The sequence below is a fragment of the Rhineura floridana genome, chromosome 15, assembly GCF_030035675.1.
Source record: "Rhineura floridana isolate rRhiFlo1 chromosome 15, rRhiFlo1.hap2, whole genome shotgun sequence".
Classification (NCBI taxonomy): Eukaryota; Metazoa; Chordata; class Lepidosauria; order Squamata; family Rhineuridae; genus Rhineura; species Rhineura floridana.
The window spans coordinates 36,424,943-36,449,561 of record NC_084494.1 but is presented as its reverse complement, the minus strand read 5'-3'; the positions used below and the strand labels follow the sequence as shown (position 1 = coordinate 36,449,561).

At 44.1% G+C, this 24,619-nt stretch overlaps 3 protein-coding genes across 8 annotated transcripts in view; 1 reads left to right on the top strand and 2 right to left on the bottom strand.

Moving 5' to 3' along the window:
* Positions 1–374: 374 nt before the first annotated feature.
* LOC133370380 (ribonuclease Oy-like) lies at positions 375–11,460 on the bottom strand. 5 transcript variants are annotated; one of them, XM_061596613.1, is made up of 12 exons: positions 11,395–11,460; positions 10,337–10,404; positions 8,081–8,187; positions 7,155–7,263; positions 6,593–6,650; positions 5,492–5,559; positions 4,778–4,835; positions 3,489–3,553; positions 2,372–2,485; positions 1,248–1,296; positions 706–780; positions 375–607 (listed from the first exon to the last, which is right to left on the bottom strand). In XM_061596613.1, exons 2-12 carry the CDS (start codon positions 10,366–10,368, stop codon positions 443–445), a joined length of 900 nt encoding a protein of 299 aa, XP_061452597.1. In that variant the 5' UTR covers positions 10,369–10,404; positions 11,395–11,460; the 3' UTR covers positions 375–442. The 5 variants fall into 5 exon arrangements, with proteins under 5 accessions (XP_061452597.1, XP_061452598.1, XP_061452596.1 ...); XM_061596614.1 differs by lacking the exon at positions 10,337–10,404 and having other exon boundaries at positions 11,395–11,455; XM_061596612.1 differs by lacking the exon at positions 11,395–11,460 and having other exon boundaries at positions 10,337–10,987.
* On the top strand, positions 10,697–21,574 carry LOC133370382 (cytochrome c oxidase subunit 7A2, mitochondrial-like). Its single transcript, XM_061596620.1, has 4 exons — positions 10,697–10,841; positions 14,588–14,677; positions 16,000–16,084; positions 20,413–21,574. Exons 1-4 carry the CDS (start codon positions 10,827–10,829, stop codon positions 20,472–20,474), a joined length of 252 nt encoding a protein of 83 aa, XP_061452604.1. The 5' UTR covers positions 10,697–10,826; the 3' UTR covers positions 20,475–21,574.
* Positions 21,435–24,619, bottom strand: part of LOC133370381 (synaptosomal-associated protein 25-like) — a 24,270-nt gene continuing 21,085 nt past the window's right edge. For both annotated transcript variants that reach the window (XM_061596618.1, XM_061596619.1), the window contains exon 8: positions 21,435–22,581. In XM_061596618.1, the coding sequence (XP_061452602.1) occupies positions 22,513–22,581 (69 nt within the window). In that variant the 3' untranslated portion in view covers positions 21,435–22,512. The remainder of the gene's footprint in view (positions 22,582–24,619) is intronic.

The following is a 24,619-nucleotide window of genomic DNA, read 5'->3' as shown; positions in this document are numbered from 1 at the left end:
ATAAACGATCAGTTTCCCCAGGAAGGTTTGGAAGATAATCGTACATGTATGGGGAAAGCACTTTCATAATGAATTTTATGTAGTGCATTCACAGAGATGCCCATTTTGAATGCTGAGGTCTTGGTAAAAATAAAGGATTGTATTTAACTAAGTCCTACTCGAAGCAGATGCATTGAAATTAATGAAACTAAGTTACATCCATTACCTTCAGTGGGTCTACTCTGACTAGGAGTGGTGTTAATTAACAAAATAAGTGATAAGCTGCTGGCCTGGTTCCCTCTAATCCATCAGCTGAAGGGGTCTGATCACCTTACCTAATGGCAGGGCTCGGAAATTCTACTGAAACAACACACATCAAAGCAAGCGGTGGTTTCTAAACATTTTATTTTGGCTCCCTATAACCTCTCCTTCTTGCAGGATTCGCACCTCTGCCGGCCTCAGATCAAGGACAGGGATTACGTGGATTCTCCTGATTAGGAGGGAAATAAAAAACCTTCCTCTCGGCACTGCAGGGCTTGTAAGGGGAGATGTCATAGAGGTCTGAGGAGCAGCCGGTGGAGAAATTGCTATAAAGCGAAACCTTGATTTGCACCAAAATTTGACGTCCCTGCAGCAAAATGGAAAAAAAAAACGATGGGAGAACAAGCGTACAAGATGGGAGCCCAGAGATGAGCTCTCTTCTCTGGGAGGGGGGGGGTAACCCACCTGAGCATCAGTCACACACTGCAGTTCATATTGGTCTCCCAGGGTGGGCTGCAGCACTGTCACAAAGGTGCTGAGCTGAGGAAAAAGAATTGCAGGAGGGGCAGGGCAGAGAACTACAGTTAAGAGGCAGACAAGGCTTCAGATTCCAAGGGCAAGGGTCAAAAGATCCCATTTGCAGCTAAGAACACCAACCAACCAAATTTTTACATAGCATCCTTAAAAACATATTAAAACAAAACATCTTTTAAAAAAGCTTTAAAAAAAGCTTTAAAAACATCTTTTTTAAAAAAACTTTAAAAACATATTAAAAAGCAGTTTCCAACACAGAAGCAGACTGGGATAAAGTCTCTACTTAAAAGGCTTGTTGAAAGAGCTCTGAGATGCTCTGCTACTGAGCTACAGCCCTTCCCCAACTGCAATAAGGGAAATTTTTAATAAGGACAAAGTTGTTTTATGCCTGGCCTCTATACTCCATCCCTCCTCCCCAATTTCCCAGATCTGCAAGGAAACCTATCCTGGTATAGGAGAGGAAGAATAGGTACCTGGTAGCTCCTGCTGCAAGATGGGACGATGGCAGCTCTTTGAAAGGCCCTGCATGGAAAAGGGAGAGTAAAACAATATAATCTAGGTAGAGGAAAGACAGAGCAAATGTAAGCGTATATGTGAGACTGGTGTCAGACCTGGACCTTGCAAATCCAGGCTTTAAACCCATTTCCCACATCAGGGATCACAGACTTTGAACATGTGAAAATAAGGCAAACATTTGTACCATAGCAAGTAGCCACCTCCCATCCTCACACATCAAGAATTAGGAGGCAGATGGCTTCCAGAACGCAGGGCATGATTTGATCCCTGCCTCTCTCTCTTTTTTTAAAGTTCAGTACTAGGTCTTTTTTAGCTGTTCCTATTTCATTGTGCCACTATTAATTCCCATTTTACAGATAAGGAAACTGAGGCTGAGAGGCAGTGACTGGAGTGCATCTATGGCAGCGGTACAAATTTGAACCCAGGTCTCCCAGATGCAGATGCACCCCTCTCTTCAGCTCAGTTCCTTATTTTACCATAGAGAAACCCACCTCAAAATAGACCTGGTGAGACAAAATAATATTCATTAGATAGGGGAGATCAATTTAACTGTGCAAGGTGCTGCATGGACAGTCACACCCAAATCTAAACCCAGAGGGTACATTCTGCAGCCCATGATCCCTACAGTCAGTTTCATAACGTCAGGTCTTGAGGTAGAAAAGTTGCTAATGAGCAGTATAGAAATGTTGTCAATAAAATATAAACACAGCAGGCAGGGAAGATACTGGTCTGTGGACCAGCCAATGATAGAAGGCCAAGATCCCAGTACTGGTTTTTCCTCATCCAGTCAGAGAGGCTCATATTGCACATTGCTATTCCCTCTGGCGCCTGAAGAGGGCTCTGTGGCCTAAGCGCTCACAGTCCTGAGTATCTCATCCCAGCTTCACACCCCATGGGATTCCCAGGTGAAATCCCAGAGTCCCCATCAAAGGCTGAGACTCAGCATCCTTCCAAATCTGTAATGTTGCACAATTGTTCATTGCAATCCAAATTCTGCCTCCAAATTTTCACTGGCTTCATGCACGGCTGTATATCACACTACCATCATGGCTACTGCATGGCGCCATGTTCCTCAGCTCACCCGTCAATATTATATTTGGTCTGCAGGATGAGGGCAGCTTGGAAGTATTTATTGGGAGAGTTCAGGGTTTCAATACAGCTGGCACAAGTCCCATGTTTCTGCCATTCTTTCTCCCTGGGTGGGGGAGAGAAGAAAAACCATTACCAATCATACAGCATCTCTGTATCCCAACCTTCCTTAGTCTGGTGTCCTCCAACAGTGCTGACCAGGGCTGATGGGAGTTGTAGTCCAAAACATCTGAAAGGCACCAGGTTGGTACCAGGTTAGCTACTGATATCCCAGTGGGACTGATTGATTCTGCCTAGATTTGCATTAGGGATGTGGTAGAAATTTGATTTGGTCCACATTTAAAGCCAAATTTATCACATTTGCACTTTCTGAAACAATTTCAGAACCGAAATGCAGCCATCCTTTGAAATCCTCACTTATCCAAATTTTGCGACGCAGTTCTCCAACCAACCAACGTTTACAAAAAATAAATATATTAGGGGAAAGAGTGCATAAAAATGACATTAGTGAAAATATCGTACAACAATGCATTATATTAAGGTAAATTACTTGCAAAAAAAGTGTATATTCCTCAGAACTGTATACAAAAATGTGTTTAATAGGAGAAATATGCACTACAACGCTGGAGAATGTTCACGAGAATTTATTTAAATAACAACTTGCAACTTGCTGCAGAAATGTGGAGAACCGAATTTCAGGTTTGAAAAATGAGAAACTGAGAGAACCAAATCTGACAGGTTCTTCCATCCCTAATTTGCACATAACGTAAGCAATTATTTGAACAAAGAAAGACACTTTCTTTGTTTTTATGATGGTGTCTATCTCACAGCATGCCTCTATGAAGAGACACCCTCTCCTGGGTAAGAGCAAAGGGCAAATGAGGCAGTGATGCTAGAAGTAAAAAATAATTAAGCTTTTTAAAAAAGAAGTGTTGCCCAGTAATGCCTGTTCAGTCAACTTAAAAAAGGATTTTAATTGTTTCATCCAATTTATTGATCCGCTAAAGGTTGCATCCTCACCACAAGCCAGTCCTTCTCCTCCCCCCTTCTCCCCTTCTTCCACCCCCTCTCTAATTAACCCCCCCCCAGCCTGTACCGCCAGGAGTTACCAGAACTGGAAGTTGCTTATGTTGGTGAAGGTTGGCCAGTGTCTGTCCAGTTCAGACATCAAGTCCTGCAGGAAGGAGAGGGAAACAAGGAAATGGAGTAAATCCCATCATCACAAGCGCTTCATCTAGGGCTGGCCCTATCATGAGACAGAGTAAGGCAATCACCTCACGTGGCAGATGCTGGGGAGCAACAGCAAAATGCTGGGGGGCAAAGCTATATGGGTCACACACCGTGCCCTGCACCCCCTAAGATATGCTGCTGCCCTCAGGAAGACGCTGTTCTGTCACCAGAGCTAAAATCAGATCTGATCTGATCAGCTTCTAGATGTGGGAAGGAGCACCATCTTGTCTGTAGCCTCAAGGAACAAAACGTCTTGGGCCAACCTGGCTGCGTAATATGGTGAAGGGGATTTGTACTTGAGATTGGTCTGGTTCACACAACACAGTAAGCCAACCCAGGGTTTACCAAGACTGCATGAACATGTGAGGTCCCGGAGAAAGGTTGCACAGCCACTTTGTTCCTTCTCCGTCCTTGTTATGCTGAGCTGAGCCAAGGATTGCCTTACTGTGTTGTCCAAACAAGGACTTGTGGTTAATTTCTCTCCTCACTAACTACGAGCTGTTCTTGGCTGTTCTTGAGGTTTGTTCTTGCCTGCAGCTCTTGGTTGGTGAGGAGAGTTCTTCACCACAAGTCCCAGTGCAGAAGACATGCTGAGTCAAACCTTGGTTTAGAGCAGTGTGGCAGTGAAAAATGAGCAGGGGAAAGCAAATGCAGGTGCCTCACAATAAACCATAGTTTGGCTTGCCATGTGATGCAAACCAGATCATAGACAAAGGGATCCCATGCCCTTTAACCACTAGAAAACATAATGAATAGACCACCCTTTGCACAGCCCACAGGGCAATTTACAGTCAAAACAAGTTGATTAAAAAAATACATTATTAAAAACACATTAAAAATGCACAAAAACCTATCACTCAATTACAATTACTAATAACAGCTGCAATCAGGGTACCTCTCCTCCAAATGCCTTCTGAAAAAAAACACATCTTCTTGACCAACCGCCTGAAGCTATAAAGAGATGAGGCCAGATACACCTCAATAGGGAGACTGTGCCAGATGCAAGGAGCCACCACTGAAAAAGCCCTATCCTATCCCAATGCCCTCATGCCATGTACTTCATCCTGCAATCAGCAGCAGGAAAAAGAGTGCCCACGTAACTGTAGAAGAGTAGAGTGGCTGTCCTAGGTCTCTGGAGAGAACTTTGGAGCAAAAAGGTCCTACTTACCACCAGGTCAGAGGGGAAGAGGTGCCAGTACGAGCAACAATCCCTGACGTAGCTGGGCCTGTGGATTTAAGGGGCAAGGAAAGCAGGTGAAGGAGGCTGAAGGATACGCCACGGAACGACAGTTCCAAAGTCTTCCTTGTTTTGTACTGCCTCTTTAAGAGGCAAGCCCAGAAGGCCGCAGGCTAGCCGGTCACGTGAGGGGAATAGAAATGTGTTCACTTTTGGATGCAAAGCCTAAGAGAGATATTTGTTAGTTTTATTGAATTTATACTCCACCTTTTCCCTCAAGGAGCTCGAGGTGGCAAACGTGATTCCCCCACTCCCCACTTTATGCTCATATGACAACCCTGCGAGGTAGGTTGGGTGAGAGACAGTGACTGGTCCAAGGTCACCCAGTGGGCTTCACAACTGAGTGGAGATTTGAACCCTGGTCTCCCAGATCCTGGTTCAACACTCTAATGCATTTGGATTCCTGCACTGATCCAGGAGTTGGACTTGATGGCCTTATGGTCCCCTTCCAACTCTACAATTCTATGATAATTGCTATGCCACGCTGGCTCTTAGTGTGCTCTGCTAAGCTGCAAAAAGGCCTGATGGAATTCTAGGCAAGAAAATCGGCAATTTGAACATTATCCAGTTCAAACAAAATGGAAACAGGTTCAAATTTGTAGTGAAGGCATGTCTCCCAAACCAGTCCAAATGAGATCGTCTCACCATAATCCATGAATGGTCCAGCTGTTTGCATCCTTCGGCAGGACACACTCAAACCTCCTTTCTAGAGCCTCCAAATAAATCACAAAAGGGAAAATGGGATCCAGCGTTAGCCACACACCTTGTTCCTTAAATAGTTCAAGCCTCGCTGTACCTGTCATTTCCACTATGCCCTGATTCACCCCAAATACATTCCTTGATTAATTAATCAGCCTCGAATCCTCTGTATCCATCCCCATATTGTTCAACTCAGGCAGGGCATGTCTACACTAAGAACCTAAACTGGTTTATAATTGGATACACACACACACACACACAAGAACTCTGAATGTTATACTTTTGTCCCCAAGAAACTTGGGCAATTCTGGGATTCAAACCTTTTGCCCCCAAGGATATCTGGGAATTGTGAGTTTTGCCCCCAGGGGGCTCTGGAAACTGCAGTTTTGCACTCCCTGTATCATTTCCCCACTATCTATTTTTAGACTCTCAGCTTCCTGGGGGCCGTGACCTCATCTCTGTGTTGCTCATGTAACTTGATAAGGAGCTTGTGCACTGATGGTGTCGTACAGATGACGATTAAATCGTTCTGTGGTGGAGCTCTAACAGAGCATCTGGGACCCCTAAAACACACACACACATGCACACAAAGACACAGAATACCATTCCAAAGATTCCTTGGATTATCATAAGAGTTAAATCAATTTTAAAACAGTGTTAAGTTTGTAGTATGTATGTGCCCTGAGAAAAGTACGTGACTCCTGTGGATACCTAATAAATAGCGCAAGATCTGAGTTCTCCACTCAGTTCAAACTGTCACCTGTTTCTCCTCTATTGGATCTTTTCCTCTTATAGTTCTCTTGCTCCTGAACCTGTGACCCTCCAGATGTTTTTGGGGCCCGGCTGCCACCACCCCTGACCCCTGGGCATGTTGGCTAGGGGCTGATGGGAGTTGGAGTCCAGCAATGTCTGGAGGACCACCCCCATCACCCGTCCCTGCTTTATAATCATTTCATCTATTGCAGTTGCTGCACAGCCGTTTTATTTAGCACGCAGAGGTTTAATGTCCCGAAGGGAAGGGTCCCCAAATCAGAATCTCTCACTCACCACGCAGAATGAGCCGGGCCACATCTGGACAAATCTCATGCAGTCCCAAGGACAATACCTGTAATTAGGGAGGAACAAATCTGTTCATTTCCATTTCTCTCAGTTTTTTTTTCAGTCCTAAATTCAGCTCTCCACATTTCTGCACCAGTTTCCAATTTGTTTTTTAAAAAGTCCTAAGAATTCATCAGCATTTTAGTGTACATTTACCCTAATATGCACATTTTTGCAAGCAGTTGTTCCCTACTATGATGTATCTTTATATGCCCCTGTCACTAATATATGCATTTTTATGCACGCCTTCCCCTAATATACACATTTTGTACACATTATTTGGCTGGAGAACTGCATCACAAAATTCAGAAAAGTGCAAATTTCAAAGGATGCCTGTGTTTCGGTTTGCCTATCACATGGGCAAGTGTAGATTAGATAAGTTCCCTTTAAAATGCAAACCGCATATCTCCTCCACTCCAGCCTGCCTCGAATGCAGGGAATGAACGTTGACAAATCTGTTTCTCCTGCCTTCCGCCCGTCCTCTCTTGTCCTTGAATGAAGTTCCACCTACCTGGAGTTCTCCACCTTGGCCTGCTGCCGCCAGAGATCCTCAGGACTAGCCAGCATCCAGAAAAAACCTGCGCAGAAGAAGCCCAGGCTGGCTGAATTCACCAACATACCTGCAAGCAAAACAGAGCGCATCAATAAAGAAAAGGAAAAGAAGAAACAGCCATCCGTCCACTTGCAACCCTGGGCATAGCAGCTCTCCAGGGGCTCAGTAAACCCCACGTGGCTGCAAAAACAGGGCAGTGGGATCAGAGCTTGGCAAAGTTCCTTTTTTGAACTACAACTCCCATCAGCCCAATCCAGTGGCCATGCTGGCTGGGGATGATGGGAGTTGTAGTTCAAAAAAGGAACTTTGCCAAGCTCTGATGTGCCAGCTTCTGCCAAGGTGGTGGCATGCATTTGGTTAGTTTTTTCTCAATCATCAAGGAGCTGTGGCTCAGTGGCTGAGCATCTCTTGGCATGCAGGAGGCCCCAGGTTCAACACCTGACATCTCTAGGCTTGGAAAGAGCCGCTGTCAATCTACTGAGCTAGATGGATCAATGACTTGGCTCATCTTCCTTTATTCCTAAGCTGTGCAGGGCTGGCTTACACAGCAGCGACACACGTGCCTGACATGATGTCGTCCGTTCTGTGGTAGAGACAAACACCGAATGGGGTTAATAAAACTAGAAGGACAGAACTGGTTTCACTTCTCTGTGTGGCAGGAGAAGCAAACAATCAGCTGCATCACAGCCTTCTCGTGGAGTCCCGGATCCTCAGCAGAACGATCGTTTTTAATTGGACAGACTTGGGCCACTGTAGGCAGATGCAAACTTTAGAGTTTCACAGAATTCTACAGCAAGTAGAATGGGAAGGAAGCAAAACTCTCCTGCGCAGATTAGCCACTGTCTATCCCGGCAGGGACCAAACCTAGCCCCTCAGAAGCTCACCATTGCTCTCATCAGGTTGCCAACCTACTGGGAAAGGAAGATGTGAGGGGAACAGTGCTGCCCTTTGGGGATGGATCTCGCTGGCAGGCCATTTCAGGCAACCGGCTCTGCAAAACAGGGATGGCCAATGTCTGTCATCATAGCACAGCTCTTAACTGCAAATTTCGCCTAATGTTTATTTATGAATGTATGTATTTATTTATTGCATTTAAATACCGCCCCATAGCCAAAGCTCTCTGGGCAGTTTGCAACAATTAAAAACATTAAAAACAAGTACACAGATTTAAACCATACCAAATTAAAACCCATAAAACCAATAGGCAAGTTAAAAAACACATGCTGTTCAAATATTTTCACTTCCCCAGGCAGGAGAATGGTCATGTCTGTGTAGCCCCCAACTAGGGTAGGCCCCATGGCGATGGCTGGCTCCAAACTGACCGCCCATCTGCTTCCCTGTCATTTTCACCACAAGTTCTAGTCCTGCCCTCTGAGAGAACAAGCCTACTCCACCTCAGACTGCCAGGTAAGACCACATGCTCAGGAATATGTATATTAACAGATAAAATGAAAAAGAGAATATAATGTAGTATCAAAGCCAGCATTATAAAATGATTAGAGCAGGTGTGCGGAACCTTTGGCCCTCCAGCTATTGCTGAACTACAACTCCCGTCATTCCTGGCCTTTGGCCATGCTTGCTGGAGCTGATGGGAATTGTAGTTCAGTAACATCTGGAGGCCCAAAGACTCCCCACACCTGGATTACAGTGTCAGAACAGAAGCAAAAAGAACTGGGTTCAGATCCGCCACTCAGCCATGAAATTCACTGGGAGATGGTCGACCAGTTACCAGGCCTACCTCACAAGGTTACTGTAAGGATAACACAGCAAGGAGCAGCTTGTATGGTACTCTGAGGGCAAGAGGTTTCTGTTTTTTTATTATTGATAATACTAATGTTCTGTTTTCCTTTTTCATTAACACAGAGCAGAAATGTGGATTGGGGAAGTGGGATGAGGGGATAGTGGGAGGCGGGAAACAAGGGACATGATATCCCTGTGTCTCTTACTATTGTCAAGGTGACAATAATGTACAAAAAACAGAGACTACATTTGTTTTTAAAAGCTGAAAGTGTATTTGACAGGACTGCTGGGAGCCATATAAAACGCATTAGGGACGATATCCCAAGCGCTGGCCTTGTTGTAAAATGTCCCACTGAATGAAAAATGCAAGAAGACATTGTTTTTCCGTTCTGCCTTGCACTCTTCTCACGTAGCACTGCTTCCGTTCTGACACAGTTTATCTTCAACCAAAACTGACATTATTCAACATGCTGTCCTTTGCAGCAAAATTATGCAACATCTGTAATTTACTTAATAAATTACCTAAATTATGTGAGTTAACATTGTTGTTATGCTATTGCACTCAATTAATTTCAGTGCAAAGGAAATGCAGTGCAGAGAGGGTGGGGGCTTAATCAATTACATATTGTTTGTGGATTGAAACACCAACAGCAGCAAAGACCGACAGCATTTGCTGGATTGATTTCTGTCCTGGACATGGAACAAATAAGCAAACATTGGCAATTTCCACTCCAGTTTCTGTTTTCGTCAGAATTCTCTGCCATCCCTAATCTAAACTCCTCATGAAGCAGGAATGTGAAACAATATTATCTGGGCCCCGGAAGGTTTTTACAGGCAAGGCAGAATAAGGGTGGGCGGGCCGCTGTGTGTGTATGTCTATTTGCATGTCCTCATCTTTGCATGAAAGTACCAGCAAATGAGAAACTGCAGCTTATGGGCAAAGGATAAGGGCTCCTGCTGGGAGGAAGGGCGGGATATAAATCAAATAATAAATAAATTAATAAATAAAGGATAACCTGACCCCAGAATATGGTTCAATTTAAAGATACCGCTGCTAGGGGTGGAGGAGAAATGTCAGTTTGTTTTCATTTTTATGAGAAACTATTGAATTTGCACTTCTCAAACCAATATGCAAACTGAAACATAGGAATCCTTCAAAATGCGCCCTTCTCCAAATTTTGCAATGGAGTTCTCTAACCAATATGTAAAAATGCATTGTTAGGAGAAAATGTGCATTAAATGCACATAAGTGAAAATAACATACAAAATTGTATCATATTAAATAAAATTGCTTGCAAAAATGTGTATAGTACTCAAAAATGAATACAGATATATGTTTATTAGGAGAAATTCATACTATTTTATTTTATTATTTTTCAATTACTGCATTTATATCTCACCTTTTCTCCAAGGAGCTCAAGGTGGCAGGCATGGTTCTCCCCTTCCTCACTGAATCCCCGCAACAACCCTGTAAGGTAGGTTAGGCGGAGAGGCAGTGCTGATGTACTATAATGCTGATGAATTTTCATGAGAATCTGTTTGTGTTTTTTTAATTGCAAATTGCAGCAGAAATGGGGAGAACTGAAGACCAGACAATGAAGACACTCAGAAAACCCAGATTCATCCACCCCTAAATCCGACGCTCCTTTTCCTCTCTGGGCCCTTTCATCTGTCCTTTCAGTCTGCGTTTCAGTCTGAAGTTTGAACTCCTCTGCGGCCCTTACTTCTGGCAGCCGGACAAGAAAAAAAACACCACCCAGTCTCCCACTCTCCTCTGGCTCCTGGTGAGGCAGTGACCTTGTAAGCCCAGCTGGAGGTCGACAGAGACAGAGATACGAGTGAGGGAGACAGAAGAAGAAGAAGAAGGCGACAGAGCCCAGGCTAAAGAGAATGAAATCTCTCCTGGTAAAGACCTCTCCCCTCCATGCTCATGCCTCCCTTCTAAAAGCAAATTGCTAACTCTGCTGCCTGCCCCACTGGGGGTGAGTGCAGTCTCTGTTGCTTGCTTCTTAGTTTCTAACTTCCAGCAGTTGAGCAAACAGGCATTCTAATTAATCATTTGCTGGCAGGCCCATATACTAACAATATACTATATACTAACAAAACAATATACTAACAAAACCACAGTGCCGGTGATTAGCTGTGATAGTTTGTTGTACAGTCCCCCCATAAAAAAGTAACAGATATATTGTGGCAAATGCTTCTGTTGGGTACAACCTACTGTGTCAGATGCATGGAATGAAGGACAAGCATACGGTTTAACCCTGGCTCTACTCCTAAATCATCGACATCCCCCTCTCCAGGAATTGCTGGATCAAACAGTCAAGGAACCGGGAGTGATTCCTCTTCGCCAAGTGGTAGGACATTCACGCCAGATTTTGGAGGAAAGAGCCCCACTGACTTAGTACATTTTCATTATAAAAAAGGCATGCATAAAAAAAACCCCATGCATTCTGACCTCTCGCTCATAAACTCTCAAATTAGTAAGATGTTCACAGCTTCACAGTTCAGCACACATGGGCTAACAAACTTGTGAGGCCAGTTTCCCTGAGGCATAGATAAGTTGACACCATGGGGGTGACGCATGTGTGAAAGAGCCATCAGAGTCAAGAATCACAGATGGAACTTCTGTATCACCCCAAAATACCTCAAACGCAATCCTTTCCCCCACGGAAGTCATCAGCCACCAGTCATCCACTGTGACGAAAGCCCAGTGTTTTATAGTGGTGGTTAGAGAAGCCTTCCCCAACCTGGCGCCCTTTAAATGTTTTGGACTACAACTCCCATCAGCCCATGCTTAAGACAACAAGAACTGCACACCCAATGAGAGCTGTAGTCCAAAAGATCTGGAAGGCACCTGGTTCACTCATGGGTTAGGACGCTGGACTAGGGAAACCCAGGTCCAAATCTGCAATTGGCAGCGAAGTTCACTGGGTGACCTTGGGCCAGTCACCATCTCTTAGTCTAAATGACCACACAGGGTTGTTATGATGATAAACTGGGGGGAGGGGGAGGAAGAATCATGTATGTGGCCTTCGGCTGAGATATAAATGTGGAAAACACAGACATAATTCCATTATTGGGCAATGATTTGACATAAGCACATGCATAAGTTGGCTAGCAATCAGAACATGCTCTTTGCACATGAAAGGACACAAAGTGAAGGGCAGCATAAGATGCATGTCCTGTGCACATCACCTGCTGCTTCATTCACTGAGGAAATGGGTAATGCTGTGCTTTCAGAATATTTTGGAGGAGTTGGAATAAACCTAGATTTAGCCCAGGCCAGCCTTTGCCACCCTGGTGCCCTCCAGATGCTTTGGACTACAGCTCCACCAGCTTCTTCATGCAACCATGCTGGCTAGGGCTGATAGGAGTTGTAGTCCAAAGCATCTGGAGGGCACCAGGTTGGCAAAAGCTGGCCTAGGCTATAGGAGTGGGTTAGGAAAGGAGGAACAGATGGTGACTAGACTCAGGTTTCACTTGTGCTTTTAGGTCCCCCAGGGGCAAAAAAACCCCCAAACATGTACTTTTAGATCAGAACCTCTGAGAAAGCAGAAGTTCAAAAAATCACTGTAGCTGCAGCTGGTTAAACCTAATCTGTGTGTACCTGAGCTTACAATTAACTATAATTGATACAGAACGTTGAGATTTCATTGCAAACCTTAATTTTGTTCACCTTTACAGCAACCCTATGAGGTAGGTCACAATTATTCATACATCCCCAGTGCCCACTACAAAAGAGGAACTGAGGTTGAGCCAGGGGTGACATTGTTTAGGGTCTTCTTGGGGGTGGTGTTAGTCCCACTACTTTTTTGGGAGTGGGGTCCCAGCAGGATCCCTATGTCTCCAGCATCCTACGAACCAATCAGCATGAAAAGGGAGTGTGTTAGTCACTGAGAAGAGTCTTCTAATATGCTTCCTTGTCCGTTCCTGCTGATTGGAGCTGATTGGAGTGAAAGGAGGTGAATCAGCCACTGAGAATACTCTTTTCAGTAGCTAACACTCCCCCCTTTCATGCTGATTGGCTCCTAGAGATGTCTGTTCTTGTGGGAGAAGGCATTAGCAAGGATCTCATTCTCAACCCAAGAGCAAAAAGGGTGTCTGTGGTTGTGACTATCATGAAGGGACCCTGTACTTCTGAATTTGCCACTACACTACTGAGCTGAGTGGCAGCTATAGCTCAGTGACAGAGCATCAGTTTCGCAGGCAGAACGTCCCGGGGTCAATCCCTGGCATTTCAATATAGGGCTGGGAAAAACCCTTTTCTGCCTGAAGCTCTGGATAACCACTTATAGTCAGTGCAGACAATAGTTAGAGAGACCAAGGGTTTGCCGTTCTATGTTCTTGTCACAATGATTTGTCCATATTCTGTCATGCCATACCTAACCTGTAATCACTTGCACTGAGGATGAGAGGGTGTTGCCTTTGAAGAGGAAACTCTAGACAACTCTCTCTCTGCCCAGGAGGACAGAACAATTTCATGCCATTCTAGAAAGCCAACTTGGAGGGCTTTAAAAGAGGATTAGGCAGATTCAGGAAGAAGAAGGCTATCAATGGCTTCTAGCCCCCACAGTCAGAGGAATTTCGAATGCCAGTTGCTGGAAACCACAGGAGGGGAGAGTGCTCTTGTGCTCAGGTCCTGCTTGGGGGCTTCCCAGAGGTTAGCCTCCGTGAGAACTAGGAATAGAAAGATCTGTCCATTTTCATTCTCTCAGTTTCTCACTTTTTAAATCTTAAATTCAGTTCTCCACATATCTGCAGCAATTTGCAATTAAAAAAAAATCCTCATGAAAATTCTCCAGCATGTTAGTATAGATTTCTCCCTATAAACACATCTTTGTAGGCAATTTTGACTAATGTACACATTTTTGGAGGATATTCTCATCATATGATGCATTTCTGCCTGTTATTTTCACTCATATATTCATTTTTATGCACTCTTTCCCCCAATATGTGCATTGTTGTGAACATTGTTTGGTTGACAAACTGCATTGCAAAATGCAGATAAGTGGGAATTTCGAAGGATGGCTGGGTATATTGTTTCAGAAAGTGGGGACTTGATAGATTTGGCTTGGAATGCAAACTGAATCAAATTTCTCGCCCATCCCTCGTGAGAACAGGATGCTGAGAATAGATGCGACACTGGCCTGATCCAGCAACCAGGCTCTTCTGATATTTTTAGATTAAGTTAGATTTCTGAATGGAGAGGTGGGATGCCTCTTCTGTCCAGTGCACATCCATGTGCCTTCATACACATGAACACAAAGGCACCATGCAATGCACAGCCTACCACTGCATACCCTGAAGGGGCAGGAGTACATTTTGAGCAGTTGATGGCATATTTGGGGACAACTCAGTTTTACTAGTCTATCTCAAAGACCAATCACTCTCTTGGCTTTTAAATCAGGGGAGGGCAGGCTGTTGCAGAGTAAATCAGCACAAAATACAGAGGGTGCAGCAGTGACTTCTCAATGTGCAGTGATGTTGCGGTGGGAAGAAGCCTTAGGCATTAATCCTGGGCACCGAGAAGAGGGACCACCACAATTTGTGGAGCGTCAGGCTCAGAGAGGTCCTTGGAAAACATTGCATGTACAGGCGGGACTTCATGATGCAATTGTGGCTTTGTTGCTTTTTCCTCCCTTCGCTAGACTTCCCGCATTGGGTCCCTCCGATTCTTCTCCACCTCCACTACCCAGCAGATGAAAAACAGAGTCCCCGAATACCAAAAGCTCTTCCAGGTGAGGCAAGTGGCTGCATCAGAGAACAGCTGTTCTCCCAGTGACTGCAGTGCTCAGCTAGAAGTGCCAGAGGAGGAGGGAAGGGACAGTGCCTGGAAGACATTCTGGGGTGGCCAAGTGGCCCATGAGACAGGTGGCTCCGATGTCAGTGGAGCAGAGAATCCGCTGGCAGCACATTGGATAGGTCCTTGAAAGTTCAGATTAAAACTGCCCCTCTGACACCAGAGACACCAGTCTCCACTGTGTGTTGTCCTGCTTTTCAGAGGACATTGTCTCTGAAGGGTTGTTGGAGGACGGCTTGTTTGAGGAGTCCTCAGTTTGAAGGGCTGCCCGCTCCAAGTCCACTTTAAAGATAAAGGACCCTAAGAATGGACAGAGCTATAGAAGGGCTCTGAAGTTGCCCATTAACCATTAGCAGCACCTGGACAGCAGGCTGGGCAGGCACAATGCTCACCTGGTCGCAGTCTTCCCCACTATGGGGAGATGTCTATTAAATTTTTAGGAAGTGTTTCCAAATGCTTCTCAATACACCAATGTGGTATAATGGTTAGAGTGTCGGACTAGAGCCTGGGAGACCAGGTTTCAAATCCCCACTCAGCCATGAAGCTCACTGGGTTGGGTGACCTTGGGCCAGTCACTGGCTGCATACTACACACCATATATTTCAAGCACATGACTTCCCCCAAAGAATCTTGGGAACTGCGCAAAGCTATAATTCCCTGCACCCTTGACAAACTACAGTTCCCAAGATTCTTTGAGGGAAGACATGTGCCTTAAATGTATGGTGTGCGCACAGCCACTGTCTTCTTCCATATGAACCTCCGATTCGCAACTTGAACCGACTTGAACCCTCCGTTCTTCACCTGAAGCCCTTCTCCATGTGCCTCCTCCAAGGGAGGTGTGGAGGGTGGCAACATGAGAACGGGCCTTCTCGGGGTGGCTCTGTTTGTGGAATGCTCTCCCCAAGGAGGCATGTCTGTCGCCGTTGTTTTCTATTTTTAGGCATCGGGGGAAAACCTTCCTTTTTTACCTGGGCATTTGGCCCTTAATCTGAAGGGCTTTGATTATTGGTGGCCTCTTTTAGTGTGCCAGGTTTTGTAAGACTTGCCTCTTATCTCTACTGATGTGTGTTGTCTCTTAAATGTAATGATTGATTTGTTGCAATTGGTTTTAGTGTTTTATTATCATTGTGAGTTGCTTTGGGTCGCATTTAATAATAACAACAGGAACAACTTGATTGCATAAAATGTACCAGAGGGTTGAAGTGAACTCAGGGACAAATGAGTGATTAAATATGAGACTAACACCCTGTCCCTTGCTAGGAGGACAACGGCCTGCCCGTGCATCTCAAAGGAGGGACCACAGATGCATTGATGTACCGCCTCTCCATGAGCCTCAGCATCTTTGGTAAGTGGCATTGTCATTCCTCATCCCAAATTGTGGTGCCTGGGAGGTGAGAAGGGCCACACAGGTAAGAAAAAGCAGGAGAGCTGGGGCAGGGTGCATGTTTGTGTGTCAGGATTATTGCAGTTCATTCACAGACGAAGAGTGGTTCTTGGCTACTCTTGTACATGGAGCTCTCTTCCCGTGAAGCAGGAATGGGGAACCCGCGGCCCTCCAGAAGTTGCTGGACTGTTGATTCCCATCAGCCCCAGCCTGCATGGCCAACAGTCAAAGATGGCGGACACTGTAGTCCAGCAATATCTGGAGGGCCACAGGTTCCCAATCTCTGCCCTTGAGGTATGGTTATCCCAAACATTGTACAGAAACCTCAAAAGAGATGTTTCTTTTCAGTGCCAGCCCTACCATTAGGTGGCAGATGCTGGATGGCAAGGTGGTATGGTAGCCTCCCACCATTCCCTTGAGTTTCCTGAACAAGATTTCCTGCGACCCCTAAGGTAGCCTGCTGTCCCCAAGTATGGTGGAGGACACTGCCCCATCAATAATATTGAAGTAACTCAGCTGCTGACCCAGCTGGACTATATATGTGGAATGGAAGGGCGCTATTTTGTCCTTTGCCTCGGGCAGCAAAACGTCTAGGGGCAGCCCTCTTTCTCTGGCGTCAAGCAAGTTGTAGGGTATTTTAAGTTGGGAAAGGAAGAAAAATAAAATTGTGTAGACAAATACTTCAGTAACTTTTCATTTCTCCCTAGGACAGGGTAGAGTTCAACATTAATAGCCCATGGACTTCACATTTCAGAAACGAATATAGGGTATTCTATATGAGAATTGTGTTTGTTCATATGGTAGTGATGAGTTAGAAATTGTAGTGAATGTTTGCACATGCATTTGACAGGTGTCACCATTGTGTAATTTTCACAGAGATGAAAGAATCAGACTTACTTGACCCCTTTGATCATTCCTTTCAAAGTACAGCCCTTTGAGTTGGAGGGCAGTCTTCCTGGTCCCAGATGTGCAATCTCATGCGACTGAATCAGTTGCAAAATTTGTATTCCAAACCATAGTGTCATCTACACATTTTACAGAATTGTTAAGAAGCATTGTTCTTGTCTTATATATATATATATATATAAGCAATGAAAAATGTACTGTTGTGGTAGGTTTCTTTAATGTATTTTGCCATTTCTTTTCCCGTTTGTATGGAATCAAATCTTTTGTTTTTGGAATGTGAAGATCTGTGGCCTATTAATAAACTCGAACTTAAAGTCAGCATAGAACAAATGCAGAACAGATTATAAACAGCAACAGACCAAATTCGCTTTCATACCAGCTGTCACAAATAGAAGCCCCATTGCTTCTCTTTGAAGCAAGACAAATGAAGAAACGAAACCTAATGAATGAGAGCACATGGGGCTTTTTCTGTTCAGAAATATTTTCTTTTCAAGCTGCAGTCAGGCCAGGGTGCTTCTGAAGCAGAGAGAATGGTTGGGGGGGGCAGGGGAAGTGAAGGTTGTGTTGTGCATTCATACATTACCCATCCTTATACCCAACAGAAACAATGGCTAACAGAAGCCTTTGCCTGTTTACTCAGAACTAAGCCCCACTGTATTCACTGTGCTTACTCTAGTTCTAGGAGCCCCAGCCTGGCATCCATAGGCACCTTTGCACCCTTAGACACCCCTCTTAGCGCTCACTAAAATGTTAACATTTTATTGTAAAAATTGAGGTTTGTTTTTTGTTTGCTTTTTCTTTGCTTTGAGGTGTTGATAATTTGGGGAGGCTGCTTTTTTGGCTGTTTTGTTTTGGGGGCATACGTGTTTTGTCTGGGGGGTGAGTTCTGAACACTGCCAGTTTTTCTTCTATTAAATGAGTGTTTTCTGGAGCCTGCAACAGTTTCTTAGCTTGCAAAAGGTGTCTCCAGGATCAAAAAGGTTGGGGACGGCTGCCCTCATCAGCATCTTTAGAACTGCAGCAGCTTGTTGAGTCTCCTCTTTGCTCCCTCATTTCCCGCCTTTTACAATTTTTGGGGGGTAGGGATCTGCCTTTCCCCCCATGTAATTTATCAAACAATAATAATTAATAGAATCAAAATGCCAGAAAGCCACAAGGACAACTTTCAAAGGGACAGAAATTCTGCCCATTTATGAAAGAAACCAATATGCTCCATATTTAGCCCTCATTGTGGTTTCTTGATGCTCTAAGCCACCCTTCACCAACCTGGTGCCCTCCAGAATTTTTTGGACTACAACTCCCATCAGCCCCAGACGTGCTGATGGTAATGGTAGTCCAAAACATTTGGAGGGTGCCAGGATGGTGAAGACTGCTCTAAGCTCAGAGCACGATAACTGTGGGGTTTTCTGAAACTCCCCTTAAGTTTTGTTGCCATTCTGGCCCCGGGTCGTATTCTCACCTTCTAGAGTTCTAGAGCAACTCATGACCTTCAGGGTCTCCCCTGCCCCTGGCAATGAAAGGACATACATGCATGCATGCGTACACACAGAAAGACTATAAGTGGTTTGGGTAAAGCTTGGTCACTTTATTCAAAGGGATACATTGTGAAGGAATGCAATGCACATCTTTCTTGCCCCTCTCCCCTCCTCCAGTTTGGAATATACAGGTTAGCTTTCAGGTGACATTTCAAAATGATGTCTCCACAGTCTTAAACATTGTAGGAGGCATCCAACACTGCTATTGTGCCAGCTGAACACACCTCCAGTCGTGCAACAGGCCATACCCTTCCTCTCCAGCCTCCCTCCCCAGCAGCCCACCTTTGCACCCTCAGATATTGACTCCAGACTGAGCATGAAGATTGTGTAGCCTTTAACCTCACTTGAACATCTTTGAACATTGGAACATCTTGCAGAGTTCAGGAAAACAGCTAAGCCAAATCACGCTTTGTGTGTGTGTGTGCCCAAATTGGCTAAGCAATTTTCAGTTCTAACGTGATGATCGAGGAAAACCATCAATCATGGGTTGATGAATACTGTATTTACTCTGAACAAAATCCAACTGCATTTAGCAAGTAAGGCTTTCACCCATGCAAGCTGTTTCTGTAGGGTCACTTCCACACTAAAGCCCTTTAGCGAGGATGAGACATTGGTCTTTTGCTATTAGCTAGAACTGGTAGTAAAATGGAAATTATTTTATCCAGTAGTGGCCCCCACGCCCGCATAGCAATATGTAGTGTTTTGTCACATGTGAGTCCCGTTTAGCAAATGTCCCTTGCCACTATGGATGGGGGAGGAATTTGATTCAGTGTGATTTTAAATCTATCAAATTCACATTTCCAAAACAATGCAAGAATCAAAATACAGCCATCCTTCAAAATTCACACTTATCCAAATTTTGTGATGCAGTTCTCTAACCAATGTTTACAAAAACATTTATGTTAGCGTAAAGTGTGGATAAAAATGAATATATTACTGAAAATAATATATAAAATGCATTATATTAGGAGCAAGTACTTGCAAAAATGTGTACATTATGAAAACTGCATGCAAAAATGTGTTTGTAGAAATTCACACAAAAATGAAGAATTTTCATGAGAATTTTTTTTAAAAATTGCAAATTTCTGCAGAAATGTCGAGTACTGAATTTGAGATTGCAAAACTGAGAAACTAAGAGAACTCAAATGGACAGATCCTTCCATCCCTCCTGCAATATTAATTAAGAAGTTCCTCCTTTCAGGTTCATTGTGTTTTATGGCTTCCTGTTCAGCATAGCTATAGATGAGTGATTGATGGTTCCTTAGTCAGCTCCTGTTCCCCATTGTGTGTGTGTGTGTTCCTTTGCATTTTTTCATATTTTTTCATACGTATATGTAAGCATGTGTATATAGTAGTTAAAGTTGTTAAACCCTTTCCAAGGCTACAGCACGTAATGTAACAAGGGGAAATTAAGAGACAATTCTTCAGCTACTCTGACCAAGAACAGGTAAAACAGGCTGAACCAGGAAGTGTTTGACTTAAGGAACTGTTGCTCCCTTACCAGTCTTGATAATGCTCACTGGTGCTGCAACTGTGTTTTATTGCAAAAGAAAAAATAATTGCCACTAATCAGGTCTGAAAAATCATAGAGGAATACAACTCAGGAAACACTGGTGTGCAATGATTTGGCAATGATATCGTCTGGATTCATCATCATTATTGATTAAGTCTTTATTGGATGCCATCCAGGGAACTTATGTTATTGGGTGGCATACATATATCATAAATGATAAAAAGTGAATGAACAAAGGATGTCAATTTCAGAGAAAAGGGCAAGTGTGAACACAATATTGCTTCAAGCCTTGTCAAGGTTTCCTATAAGTGATATGGATAAATTCTTTTTCCTAGGGGTTGCCTATTGCGTCTTTGAACTGTACCGAGCTGCTAATCCAAAGAAGAAGTCAGAATGAAGCTTGCAGGGGCAAAGCTGGACGTTCAGCCCCCTCCCACATATGATCCATCCCTCCTGCTCCCCCCTCCCTTTTTAGCCACTGCAGCAAAGAGAAGGACATAAAACATATTTTGTGGAGGAGCGGGAATCACCAAACCTGTAGATTATTAGGAAAAGTTTCTTCAAAATATACATAGATACAATCCTTTTAGTAACATAAAGAAATAAATAAACAAAAAAGACAAGATTTGTCCATCCTTAAAAAATGCCTTGTTTTTTTTAAAAAAACCACCTCACTTACATCACAAATTTGGAAAATTGTAACAAAATAGGAATATCAAAATTCACAGTGCCAAGTTGCAATTTAAACCAGGCCATGCATGCGTAGGTATGAGGATAGGAGGTTGCCCTGTACTAAATCAAGACTGTTTGCCCATCTAGCTCAGTAATGTCCACTCCAGCATTCATCAAGCTGGTGCCTTCCAGTTATTTTGCATTATAGCCAGTGGAAACTGGTGGCTCCGAGGTCAGTGGGGCAGCGAATCCTCTCCGGGTTTTAGTCTGAACTTTCAAGAAGCTGCCCAAGGTGCTGAAAGCCTTTCCGTTGTTTTGCACCTTGGACAGCTCCTAGGTTGTTCGGAGTAAAACCAGCCTCCACTGACTACAACTCCCATCAGCCCCAGCCCACACATTGCAGACCAAAAGAGGTGGAGGACACCAGGTTGATCAGTGCTGATCTACTCTGACTGGCAGTGGCTCTGCAAGATCTCAGGCAAAAAAAAGTTATTTCTCCTCACTTGCTACCTGATCCTTTGAAAACAGTGGTGCCAGAGACTGAATGTGGGACCTTCTGCCTGCCAAGCAGTGCTCTGCCACTGAACTATGGTCCCTCTCCAGATGTTGTCTGTAGGTGTGGGTATTGTGTATCAAACAGAATATGCTTGAGAGATACTAAAGCATCATCATTCCCACCCCTGGCTTAAAATGAAAGAGAATTTAATACAAATAACTCATAAAACTGAGCAGCATGAACATTTATCCTACAGTTAGAGTTAAAGGTTGGTTTTACTTTATTTACTTATCGGTATTTAAAAAAAAATAAAACGTAAACAGGAGAAATATGTGACTTTGTGGTTAAGCATTATATAACAGGAACATCGGAATCTACCTTATATTGAGCCAGGCCGTTGGTCTATCTAGCTCAGTACTGTCTACACTGACTGGCAGTGGCTGTCCAGGATTTCAGACAGAAGTCACACCCTACATGCAAAGCAGTTTCTCTACCACTGAGCTATGACTCTTCCCCATAACAGTGCTTCCCATAATAAGTAATGAATTGAATTTATTATTTTGGACTTTGTCCTGGGCTCATCGTAGGTGCTGGGACTAAGAAGATCTCATCAAGATCAGCCACTGAGCCTGCTCAGGAGACCTTGTACTTCTCTTTCACACTGTCCAACAAACCCAAACTCTGTCATGTGTTGTTCAGTTCTCAATTATGAATAGTTATCAATCTACTAACTAAGCAGCACAGACATTTACTTCCCATCTATGGAGAGACACCATTTTGCCCAGTAAGTGCCAATCCTTGCTTATGGAAAATTATGCACATGAACAGCCCAATCCTGTGTGTGTTTAGCAGGAAGTAACTCTCACTCTGTTCAAAGGGACTTTCAAATAGGACTGCAGCCTTAGCCTTCAAGTAAGTGATCTTGCTTAGTATCCTTGCGCATCTACAGAGTGATCCCAACAGAAAACAGTCTCTTGTGCAGACAGATATCATAATTCTGCATATAAAATGGGATGCAGGACTGGAGGATTATGTTCCTTGTTTGTATAAAGGCTCTATTGAGCTGCAAACCACTGTGATTTAGTTGTTTTAGCATTCAGATTCTAGCATTACTCTCCAGTTAGCATGCACACTTGTTAAGGAAGTGGACTTCAAAATGGGAAGCTTGATTTGAAATCACCTTGATACAAATCAATCCAAATTCAGGTGGAAGAAGCTGTTTCTTTGAGAGATGGGGTGGGGGAGTAAAAGGTGGCTGGCAGGCGGTTCAGACTTTTTTCAGCATCTTGGTAGTTTGGTTGTTGGCTGCGTTGATGCTAATCACATTGGCAATGGCCTGGGGAGAAAAGTGAAGTGATGAATGGGAGGGCAAATGGAGGATGGGGAAAACAAATGTAATTTTCCTCCAGCATTCCCACACAGACAACCCAAACCGATGCAGAAGCTGTTTCAGCAGTGGGCCTGGCTATGCACATAGCTGAAGCTATGCAACTGAGGCATAAACTACACCTTACACTTCGTTGTTGTTGTTAAGTCCCTTCAAATCGATTACGACTTATGGCGACCCGATGAACCAGCGACCTCCAATAACATCTGTTGTGAACCACCCTGTTCAGAGCTTGTAAGTTCAGGTCTGTGGCTTCCTTTATGGAATCAATCCATCTCTTGTTTGGCCTTCCTCTTTTTCTACTCCCTTCTGTTTTCCCCAGCATTATTATCTTTTCTAATGAATCATGTCTTCTCATTATGTGTCCAAAGTAGGATAACCTCAGTTTCATCACTTTAGCTTCTAGTGACAGCTCCGGTTTAATTTGTTCTAACACCCAATTATTTGTCTTTTTCACAGTCCATGGTATGCGCAAAGCTCTCCTTCAACACCACATTTCAAATGAGTTGATATTTCTCTTATCCGCTATTTTCACTGTCCAACTTTCACATCCATATACGGAGATCAGGAATACCATGGTCTGAATGATCCTGACTTTAGTATTCATTGATACATCTTCGCATTTGAAGACCTTTTCTAGTTCTCTCATATCTACCCTCCCCAGTCCTAGCTTTCTTCTGCTTTTTTGATTGTTGGCTCCATTTTGGTTAAAGACTGCGCCAAGGTATTGATAATCCTTGACCTTACACTAGGGGGAGCCAATGTGGTGCCCTGCTATCGTGGTGGCTGCTGAGGCTGATGGGAGTTGAAGTCCAAAACATCTGGAAGGCACCAGGTTGGCAAAGGTTGCATTCACTGAATCACTGCGTTGTGTGAAGAACCTGCTCTTGCCTGCCCTGAATCTATTATGAACTCAGTAAGTAGAACACATGAATGAGAGCCAGTGTGGTGCAGTGGTTAGAGTGTCCGACCAGGACCTGGGAGGGCAAGGTTCAAATACCCGCTCGGCCATGAAGCTCACTGGGTCACCTTGAGCTGAAGAGTCACAGTCTCTCAGCCTAGCCTACCTCACAGGGTTGTTGTGAGGATAAGATGGAGAGGGAGGAGAAGCATGGATACCACCTTGAGCTCCTTGGAGGAACAGTGGGATATAAATGCAATAAGAAATAAAATGGGGAGAGCAGGTGCACATGTGGAAAGGTCCATGCCTCCTCCTCAATTAAGTTCACTCTCTGTGAGTAGGAGGGCACCTGTCTGCAGCAGGGAGCCTGCTATACTTCTGAATCTTCTGAATTTGTTTTATTCTGCTTTTAAAAACGTAAATGTACTGCCTTCAAGTCGAATCCAACTTATGGCGACCCTATGAATAGGGTTTTCATGAGGCTGAAAGGCAGTGCCTGGCCCAAGGTCACCCAGTGAGCTTCATGGCTATGTGGGAATTTGAACCCTGGTTTCCCAGGTCATAGCCCAACACCTTAACCAATACACCACATTGGCTCATTCTGCTTTTATATGTGTCTTTTGATATTGCTATTTTTCCTGATTTTAGGCTGTGTTTTTGTTTTAATGTTTTAGTGATTTATTGTTTGTTCATTTAGACTGTACGCAGGTTAAGAAATTTTGGAAACATTAAGCAGCATACAAGCACTCTTAAATAAATATACTAATCTAGATTCCTCACACAGCGTAGAATCCAAACTGGGGTTCTACATCATGTTGGGGAGCCTCTAGGAGAGCAGGAAGCTGTGAAGTGCAGATGGTCACCCTCCAAATGGGGTGGTGGTGATGGAGCCAGAGGGCAGGCCTAGCCTCCTCACCCCAACTCACATGTTCCCCTTACTCATTATGAGTAGAATAGGTGCTAAAGAGAGACAAGTGTCTTCTTTCTCTTTTATGCATTTCTTTCATCTCCCCCCTTAGTTGTCTTTTTCTTCTAAACTAACCACCCACCGCCATAATTTTGCCCTTTTCTGAAGCTTTTGAAGCT